General features: G+C 55.7%; 1 protein-coding gene across 1 annotated transcript in view; it reads right to left on the bottom strand.

Moving 5' to 3' along the window:
- The window catches only part of Fam207a (family with sequence similarity 207, member A), a 37,520-nt gene extending 28,005 nt beyond the window's left edge, over positions 1 to 9,515 (bottom strand). Inside the window, exons 1-3 of the mRNA XM_013032896.1 lie at positions 9,490 to 9,515; positions 8,774 to 9,359; positions 720 to 826 (exon numbers count right to left, since the gene is read on the bottom strand). Of these exons, the coding sequence (XP_012888350.1) occupies positions 720 to 826; positions 8,774 to 9,359; positions 9,490 to 9,515 (719 nt within the window). The remainder of the gene's footprint in view (positions 1 to 719; positions 827 to 8,773; positions 9,360 to 9,489) is intronic.
- Between the last annotated feature and the right edge of the window lie 875 nt (positions 9,516 to 10,390).

Raw genomic sequence — 10,390 nt, 5'->3', positions numbered from 1 at the left:
TGGGGGGCCGGGCCCGGTCACCGCAGCGTCCGCGGAGCCCGCGCGCCCGCCCGGTGACCACAGGGCCCTAACCAGGACCGATCCCCCGGGCCCCGAAGCCCGGGCTGCTGGGGAGGGGGTCCCGGCAGGCCGGGCTGGGGAGGACGCCAGCCTGAGTCTCAGGGTCACCTGGCCCCAGGCCCGCCGTCTCCGGCTTGGCCCGGCCCGGGGAAGGCTGGGGCTAAAACCACTTGGACTTCTTGGCGGCTGGTTAAGGTCTAGTGCCTTAGTAGTCAGATGACTCATGAGTCCGCTTCCGTCCCCTCCACCCCCAGCGCTGCAGCCAAGCCGGGGTGCTCTCTGTCCTCGTCTCGGGTGACCTGTGGAGCGCAGGTGTAAATTAGGGGCAGAGAAGTTCCCATGTTTCGGAGTCCCCTGGGTAAAAATCATGTCCTCCCTGGACATGAGCCCCCTGGGCCCCCCAGCCGGGTATGGTGTATAGGGTGGTTCAGAGGAAGCGGGGAGAGGAAGGAAAAGCGTTGGGAAGAGGTGGCCAGTGTTGTAATTTTGACACAGATGGTGGTCCCAGTAGCTTGCTTTCAACTTTCCTTTCCTTCTCCCTCTCAAAAACCTTCTGAACTAGACAGCGGCCTTGGGTCCTTTGGTGTGTGAGTGTGTGTGTTGTTTTGTTTCGTGAACTTCACTTATGCATCTTTCAGGTGTGCTGGGTGGTGCCCTACCACAAGAGCAGCTCCACGAGCCCAGTCACATCCTTGAGTGTGGTCGAATGCGTGGCTCTCAGGGGCAATTTAGAAAATACAACGAAGTTGTGCTCTCTCTGGTGCCACTGGCAGCAGCAGAGACGCGGGGTCTCACGGGATGCCCCTCCTGCCCATCTCTGCAGATAAAGGAAATGACAGGAAACCTGTCCATGCGGGACCAGGAAAATGAATTGTTCTTCCAGGCTCAAAAGTTAAAAAGTGAAGCAGAAAACTCAAGGTGAAGAAAACGTCTTTGTAAGTCCAGAAAAGATTCACCACACACACACACACCCATAATTTTATTGGTCTATCCTTGCCAAACTGGGGTATGAACTCATGGCCTTGCTAGGCAGATGCTCTACTCCCTGAGCTACTCCACCAGACCCTTTCTGTGTTATTTTCACTGTATGTCTGTGGTCCTCTGATTTGGGTTTCACTTCGTAAGTAGAATGATAGGCATGTGCCAGTGCCACTGTGCCCAGCCACGGCGGGCACCCCCCCCATCCCCCAGCTTGGGATAACAGCACTCTGCCACACCAAGCCATTTGCTGAGACAGAGTCTCTTGAACTTCTATACCCTGGGAGGGGGAGTCCCTCAAACCACAATTCTCTGAACTCAACTTCTCAAGTAGCCAGGGTGACAGGCGTGAGCCACCAAACCCGGCCTTATTTACTTGTAGTGGGGATGCAGCCCAGGGCCTCACCCATGCTAGGTGAGTGGTCTACCACTGAGCTATAGCCCCACTCAAGTTCTGAATACATCTTTTGTGTGCCAGGCCTTGTAACACTGGGGTGGGGAGGGCCAAGAGAAGGAGGGAGTTTCACCACTGTTCCAGCACCCCACGTCAGACCCCGCAGATATGCTGCCTGACTCCACCTCCCTGCCCTCCGCCAGGCAGAGGAGAGCTTGAGCAGCACCTACAGAAACCCAGTCACGGCCAGCCCAGGCTTTCAGTGAGCACTAGTCCTGGAGACGCCATCAAGTAGCTGTTTGGACATTACTGGAAGCCACACCTTCAATAAGAAATAGTAGCTTGGTATCTGAGCCCGTGGCTCACACCTGTCATCCTAGCTACTCAGGAGGCTGAGATCTAAGGATCTCGGTTCAAAAACAGCTTAGGCAAAACAATCTCTGCAACTTTCCAATTAACCACCAGAAACCGGAAGTGGCTCAAGTGGTAAAGCGCTAGCCTTGAGCAAGAGGCTCAAGGACAGTGCCCAGGCCCTGAGTTCAAGCCCACAACCAACAAAAAGAAAAGTATGTTCTGAGGGCAAGCAGAGGCCTTAGTCCAGGGGCTGCCTATGACCACTGGAAACGCCCCTCAGCAGTGTGGCCTTGGCGGTGGGGGAAGGGCAGACCAGAGGAGGCCTTTGACCTTCCCATGAGGCTGTCACTCCCCCCCTCCCCCCATGTGCACAGCTATATCATAATTTTGGTTTTGATCCTTTCCTTATTCTTAGCATCTAAGTGACGCAGTGCCAAACAAAATGGACAGGCTAACTATATTTTCTTCCTTGCATAGCTTTCTAGTTTTCTTCCAGTTGGTAATTAACCTTTTTCCCTGTTTAATCCCTTTGAGAGAAAGCCCAGTCTTCCCACCCTTGCTCAGTCCTAGGAAATGCTTCTGTTTTTTGGTCGGTAGTGGGGCTTGAACTCTGGGCCTGGGCGCTGTCCCTCAGCTCTTCAGCTCAAGTCGAGCACTCTACCACTTGAACCACAGCACCACTTCCAGTCTTCTGGTGGTTTATTGAAAATAAGAGTCTCACAGACTTTCCTGCCTGGGTTGGCTTTGAACCGTGATCTCAGATCTCAGCCTCCTTCGTAGCTAGGATGACAGGCATGAGCTACTGGCACCTGGCTTGAAATGCTTCTTAGAATATTTCTCAGTCTGGGAAGGTGGCTCAGTGGTAGAGCACTTGCCTTGCATGCCTGAGGCCCTTGGTTCGATTCCTCAGCACCACATAAGCAAAAGGAAAAAAGCCGGAAGTGGTGCTGTGGCTCAAGTGGTAGAGCGCTAGCCTTGAGCTAAAGAGCTGAGGGACAGTGCCCAGGCCCAGAGTTCAGGCCCCACGACTGGACCCAAATTATATGTGTGTGTGTGTGTGTGTGTGTGTGTGTGTGTACATTTCTCCCTATAGTCCCACTGTCCATCCTCTCAAGAGAGTTAGAAAGTGAGTTTTATCTGGTAGCCTGTTAAAGCCAAAGTCCAGTGCCTCTTGGGGTCCCCAGACATCTGCTTCAGTAGTGATTTCAGGAGACAGAATTCAGCCTTTTTGGTCACCTAGAGGAAGGGGGAACCACAAAGAAGAAGGTCAAGGAGGAAGAGAGTCGGCCTGGGGCTGGGTGGGGAGCCAGGTTGTGGGTATCTGGCGGAGGCAGGGCGGGTGACGGGGAAGCCCCTTCCCTTGCTTCTCTTCCCTCTAGCCTTCGCTGGACTGGCTGCTCTGCGCCCGGGGCTAGAATCTGGTACCCGCTTCTGTGGTTTGACCAAGTGAGAGCACTGGGACTGGAAATGTTACCGTGGCCCCGTACACTTCCTCCCCCCTCACGGCCACTGTCTCACGGCTGGCCCCTCCTCCCCGCCCCCCTGCCAGCCCCCCACTCGGGTCCCTGCCTCACCACAGAGTCTAAACTGCAGAAGGAAGTCACTGGGGAAGAGTCAGAAAGGAAGGAGAGGCAAGTATGGGGCCGGGCAGCAGGCGGCAGCCTGGGCTGCGGGACGGCGCCTAGCTGGGCAGGAGGCTGCAGGGCGAGGGAGTGCACGGCCTGAGAGTCCAGGCTGCGAAGCCCAACCGAGCTCCTCCGCTGGCTGCCCCCCCCAGGTGCCGTAGATGACACTGACCCAGTTCTCAGCCCTCGCTGGCCCCTCGGCCCCCCCCCCCGTGTCCCCTGGGCTGGGCAAAGTGCCACCATGCTCCCCGGCACTTCCTGAGAATTCCGCTCAAGTTCTCCATCGCTGAAATCTCCCTTAACCTTTGAATCTTGCTCACATGTGGTCTCTGGCATGGAACCTTCCAGAATCCCAAGGAGCCCCTGTCGGTGCTGTGCCCCTGTGTGTCAGGAGCAGGGTGAGGAGCGGAGGGGGCACAGGCTGCACTTGGGCGCACACAGGGGACGCGCTCTCCCTTCCCTGCTCCCCGCCAGGAGGCCCGGATGAGCGGTCCCTCGCCCCATGAGGCTCGCGTGGCTGCCCATCCCTCACTGCTGGTCTGCCGACACCTCCCCTTTTCTGGAAAGTCAGTTGTGTGCCCCTCTGCCAACCAGGAAGAGGTCAGACTCCATGGTGGGACAGGCCCGACTGCAAGTGAAAGCAAGAGACGTTTCCAGAACCCCAGCCCTGCTCACGCACTCCTGGCTTTAGATGCCAGGTCTGGGGGGGGGGAGCTAGGAAGTCAGGAGTGGAGGGGCCTGGCGTTCCTCCCAGCGCTGTGGGCAGGAGAGCACCTCCCCCAGCTTGGACCAGCCTTGCCCAGGCACTGGGCCGGCGGGGGCTGAGCCAGGGAAGGCTGGGCGCTGACCCCAGCTGGGTCTTCTCTGCCTACCACTTCCCTGTCATGAAGCAAGTGGCTGGGCAGCCCCGCCTCACTCCTCCACACGGGGATTTTCACTCTGTGGTCATACTCCGTGTGAAGATCAAGTTGTCCCTGGCTATCACAAAAACACTCAACCCCAGATTTTAGCCTCCCAGGGCAGCTACTGAGGCAAGACAGGTAACCGGGAGGTGTCAGTGCTGTAGCCACCACCTGCGATCAGGCCCTCACTCGGACCTGAGCCCTTGGCCACACCCTGCCCATCCCAGCCTCCGCCGGGCTGCCTACCAAGGCCGCTACATCCTTGGGCCCCGCCCTGGGCAATTCCCTCGGTCCACGTCCCGTGCCCAGCCCAGGACAGCTCCGTACCTCCTGCATGGAGCAGCGTTGCTAGCCTTGCTGCTGGTTTCAGGCTTTGCCTTGGACACAGCCCTGAGCACCTGCCTGGTCTCCAGATGCAGGGGACCTGTCCACACGGCTGCACACCTTTCCTCTCAGTTTGTTTAGGCGGTGTAGTCTCCTCTTCTTCATCCTGTATTATCATGCTGATGTGCAGTTCAAACTCTTAAGTATAGAAGGTCATTTTTCTTTTTTTCTTGCCTAAATCAAATTTTTTTTTTTTTGGTCGTGGGGCTTGCATCTGGGCCTGGGCGCTGTCCCTCAGCTCTTGAGCTCAAGGCCAGCGCTCTACGCTTGAGCCACAGCGCCACTTCCGGTTTTCTGGTGGTTTATTGGAGATAAGAGTCTCACAGACTTTTCCTGCCCAAGCTGGCTTTGAACCGCGATTCTCTGATCTCAGCCTCCTGAGTAGCGAGGATGACAGGAGTGAGCCATCAATGCCCAGCTCCTGAATCAACTTTAAAGTCAGTGTACTACGCCCCTTTGCCCTCCAGGCAGTTGCTGGCATTAAGACCACTGCTTGGATTCTGTTTGCTGGTTGTCCACTGGGCTTCCTGTGTCCTGCTGTGTGGATATCCGTAATGTGGAATTTCAGTGCACTCTGTGGCTCTGCTGCATGGCCACGTGGGCCTCTGGTGGCTGCTCCATAGATTCTGGTGTACATGCCATGTTAGGTACTCCATTGTCTATTGAAGATGAGTATTTTCCCACATAGATGAGATGTGGAGAAACTTTTTTTTGTCTAAGATCGGGACTCAACCTCAGTATCTGATATGCGCACTCATTGCTGGTGTTGGATCACCAGGACCACACCTCCAACCCCAAGAAATTTTTCTTTAAAAAAATACTTTCAGCCGGGCGCCTGTGGCTCACGCCTGTCATCCTAGCTACTCAGGAGGCTGAGATCTGAGGATCGTGGTACAAAGCCAGCCCAGGCAGGAAAGGCCATGAAACTCTTATCTCCAATTAACCACCAGAAAGAAAAAGGAAGTGGCGCTGTGGCTCAAGAGGTAGAGCGCTCGCCTTGAGCTGAAGAGCTGAGGGACAGCGCCCAGGCCCAGAGTTCAAGCCCCACAACCAACCAAAAACAAAACAAAAACAACTTTCAGTTACCTCCAAGTAGCTGTACAAAGGGGTTTCATTCAACTTGTCAGTTCCTTTTCCTTTATTTTTCCAATGCTGGGAATTGAACCCAGGGTGTCACACAAACTAAGCAACAGTTCAACCACTGAACTACACAGCCTGAGTCCCAGAAGAACTTGGTGACTCAAGTTCCTGCTGACTCCACTGTGTGACAGCATGTTTCAGCCCTGGGAGCCCAGGGAGCCCACCAGGCAATGCTCCTTTTTGCTTTCAGCCTTATATGGTAAGCACACTGAAGAGGAGAAAAGCCAGCTATCTACCCAAGTAAGTCATCATTTCCACCACTGTCTTTATTCCTAACTTTCCAAGTTCTTCTCTGTGATTGCTTTGCTTCTGCCTGGGATTTCTTTAAAACATCCGTGTCTCCAGGGAAACACTCTTCCTGGTTTCCTTTCATCAGTCTTTTCTATCCTTCCTATTGAGCGATTGCTGTTGGTACTCAAACTCACTCTTTCCGCGGTCTTCCTCATTCTAGCAAGCCCATTCAGTGACATTGTATTTCTTTCTCTTTCTATTTTTTAATTTTCAGTATTGTTATTGCTTTTTATGTCTCTCCTAGAAATTTCTCTTTTTTTTCTGCTGGGAATTTTACTTTTGCATTTGTCCTTGCTTCACAGAGCCTGTGCATAGTAGCTGCTTTAAATATCTGTGATTCTTTCACGGGATCAGCTGTGTTTTTAGAGTCCCTGTTTTCTGAGTTTCTTTGTTGCTATTGCTGGAGTTCCTTTCAATGGGTTAGAAGAGTGTTCAGTAAGACTCCGAGTCCTACTAAGATCCTCTGTGTGGCGTTGATCTTGCAGTTTCTGCTGTAGGTTTACATTTAGAATGGCCTCCTGTGGACTTTGGTTCTAGTTCACTTTTCAACATTGTTGCAGTGCAATTGGGTATGCCCTCCTTTCTGTCTTTCTGGGTCCAGTGCGTGATGGGCACCCCAGGGCATATGCTCTTGGTGTCATTCCCACCCACACCTGGCCCAGAAGCGAGTCTCGGACATTGTACAAACCTGCATCAATCCTTCCCTTAACCTTCTTATCGGGTTGGCCTGGACCTTCTGGCTTCTGGGGTCTTTTTCCTTTGTCCTTGGCCTATGTACCTGGGTACTATTTCTGTGGAAGTGTTTTCTAACACATTATATTTTTTCCATTGCTTCTTTTAAGCCTTTGATGATATTTTAACAGTTTATCTGATACCATCTTTCACGCTTTTTTCAAGTTTTTCCCCCCAGTGGTGATGAAATTTGCATGATATAAAGCTCAGAAGCATTGAGTACAGTCTCAGTTACTGCGAGCGTGAGTGCTGTCTACCCCCATGCTGCAAACTGAAACCCTCTCCCCACTGAACAAAGCTTGTTTTTTAATCTTTACTATAGAAAATTTCACATGGACATTAAAGAAGAGAGAAGGATTTTTTGTTGTTGGTGGTGGTGGTTGTGGGGCTTGAACTCTGGGCCTGGGCACTGTCCCTCAGCTCTTCAGCTCACGGTGAGCATCTATCACTTGAGCCACAGTGCCACTTCCAGTTTTCTAGTGGTTAATTGGAGATAAGAGTCTCACGGACTTTTCTGCCAGGGCTGGCTTTGAACTGCAAGTTCACAGCCTCCTGTGTAGCTAGAATTACAGGTGTGAGCCACTGGTGCCCAGCAAGAGAAGCATTTTCTGAACTGCCAGGTCCCTGTCTTTTACGGTCATCAGTCATGACCAGCTTGCTTTGGCTATGGTTTTACTAGTAACTGCCGGTCCAACCTCACCTCTTGATATATGGAAGAAAAGCTGAAATGTAACTCTAAAAGATGGGGCTCCTGTTCATAACACCTAAAAAATGAACAGTTTTTAATGTGTGGCCTATGCCTTGTGACTGTTGATGTCTCTTAAATCTTTGAATCTACAGGTCTCTGCTGGACATTTTGCATTCACACCTCCTCCTTTAATTTGCTGGTACTGGGTCTTAAAACTCAGGGCCTGGGGCTGGGAAGATGGCTCAGTGGTAGAGCACTTGCCTTGCATGCATGAGGCCCTGAGTTCGACTCCTCAGCACCACATAAGCAAAAAAGAAAAAAGCCAGAAGTGGCGCTGTGGCTCAAGTGGTAGAGCTCTAGCCTTGAGCTGAACAGCTGAGGGACAGTGCCCAGGCCCAGAGTTCAGGCCCCCATCACCGGACCCAAAAACAAAACAAAACAAAACAAAAAAAACCTCAGGGCCTCCCATTTGTTCAGCTTGCTTTCTCCACTAGCACTCTACCACTTGAACCACACCTCCAACCCAGCTTTCTGCTGTTAAATAAAGTCTCATGGACTTCCCCCCCCCTATGGCTTTGAACTTTGACCCTTCAAATCTCAGCCTCCCCTGAGTAGCTAGGATTACAGGTGTGAACCACCAGAGCCTGGCTCTCCAGCCCCCTTAAATCTTAAAATTTGTTATTTGAGTTGTGTTTTCTCATACCTGGAGTTTGCTTATGTGGTCATTTGGAACGTTCCTCAGTTCATTTTCTTATAAACTGGCAGTTAATAACCACTATTTTTACAGCTAGTGACCATTATTTTTAGTTGGTTTGTATTTCAGCAGGCCTGCTTCACTAGAGGCCGGTGCGTAGCCTTTGACGTGCTCCTGGGCCAGTGGTGTCAGAGGGGCCACTGTTCATGTTGCAGCAGTGCAACCAGCAGACACCAAGAGCACTTTTCAGAGAGGATAAAGGAGTTCATTGCTGGTGATGCAAACCGGGCTGGTGTCAGAAAGAAGTCTGGATTTCAAGGGGGAACCCTGACCTTTGTTCACGCTGGCTGTGCGTGCACGTGTGCACACACACACTCACTGGGGTCATTCATCAGAAGGGCAAAGGTCAGGTGGGGATGACATCAACTCCGGGCCAGGTGTGCAATTTCACGCTTACCTGTGGGCTTCCTGTTATCAGTTCTGACAGCCCCACCTGTCCACCCAAGCCCACATTCCAACGGACAGCCTCACCTGGCCACATCCGAGCAAGGCCAGGAGCACGGGCACTAGAGAAGGGTGGCTGTGCCATCTCCCCTCGGTTGCCGGTCCCCGGCGGCGGCGCGGGGCTTCCACTGTGCGTCCTCGGAAAAGGGCTCTTGATGGGCAGCCTGCGGCGGAGGCCCCCTGGCCTCCCGGGTCAGCTGCGGTGGAGGCCCCCTGGCCTCCCGGGTCAGCTGCGGCGCTTCCTGCTGCCTGGCCTTCCTGGATCAGCTGCAAAGGAGCCCACCTGGCCTCCCGGGTCAGCTGCGGCGCTTCCTGCCGCCTGGCCTCCCGGGTCTGCGGCGCTTCCTGCCTGCTGGCCGAGCTCAGGCCTCTGTCTACTTTGCCTGCGTTGTTAAGCCCGGGGGTTGCGTTCCGGGTGCCACCCTGGGGTCGGCTGTGCGCGGCGCCCGCGGGGTCCCGGGCCGCCCCGGGAAGCCAAGCCCGCTGCCCATCCGTGGGCACCTGCCCATCGGTCAGGACCAATGATGGGTGGCCTCTGTTTTGGAGGATCAGCGACCGCGGACGCCTTTCTTCCCGTGCTCGCTGGCACCCCGTGGCAGGCCCGTCCGCCGGCCTAAGCAGAGCTCAGGAGACCATGCACCCGACCCCCTCGGCTTCTTGTCTTCTTTCCTTGGCGCGTGAGCCAGCCTGTGGGGCAGGCCCCTCCCCCGGCGGCAGGCCCCTCCCTCGGCGGCAGACCCCACCCTCCTCGGTGGCAGGCCCTTTCCATCTGGGTCAGACCCCGCCCCTTTGCGACAGGCCACTCCCTTTGGGGCAAGCCCCACTCTCCTCGGCAGCAGGCTCCACCCTCCTTGGTGACAGACCCCGCCCATCAAGGGCAGGCCACTCCCATCTAGGCAGTCCCCCTTGCAAACAGGTCCCTCCCCTCGGTCAGGCCCCACCCCTTGGCGGCAGCCACGCCCCTCGGAGCAGGCCCCGCCCTCCCCGGCGGCAGGCCACGCCCTCGGCGAGCCTGCCGTGGGGCCTCGGCAGCACTCCTGTCACCACTTCCTCTGAGGAGCTGACTGAACAGGAAGCTTCCACCGCCGAGTCTTCAGATTTGACCGCGGAGCCTGCTGCCCGGAGCAGGCGCCGCCACCCGCCACCCAGCGCGGCCTGACGCCCGAGCTCCGAGATGCCGCGTGGGGTGAGTCAGGTCCCGCGTCCGCCGCGGCCCCCCTCCCGGGCCTCAGCCCTGGGCGCCCCCGGGCCGCCGCCTCGGTGACCGAGTGGGCCGCGGAGGTCTGGTGCTGCGTGGGGCGAGTGCGGGGCCTGGGCCGGGCCGCACGGCCGGGGCGAGTGCGGGCCCTGGGCCGACGCCGGCCGCGTGGACCCTGGGGGCCGGTCACACGGCTGCCTTGTGGAGGGGCGGCTGGGGACGGCATGTCACCGAGGGACCCGTCCAAGTGCCGGCCCGGGACTCCCGTGCCACCAGCCCGCGTGCCTCGGCCTCCCTGCCCAGGGGCCCGCACATCTGACCAAACGAGGAAGCCCTCCACGGCCACGGGTGAATGGCCTCGGGGTCCCTGAGGCCACCGGCGGTGCGGTGTGGTGGGCAGCCCCTGCTCAGCTCAGCAGCTGGGGTTCTGCTCCCAGCCCGCGGAG

The sequence above is a fragment of the Dipodomys ordii genome, unplaced genomic scaffold (genome assembly GCF_000151885.1).
Source record: "Dipodomys ordii isolate 6190 unplaced genomic scaffold, Dord_2.0 Scaffold159, whole genome shotgun sequence".
In the NCBI taxonomy this organism is placed as follows: Eukaryota; Metazoa; Chordata; class Mammalia; order Rodentia; family Heteromyidae; genus Dipodomys; species Dipodomys ordii.
This window is presented reverse-complemented; position numbering and strand designations above follow the sequence as displayed.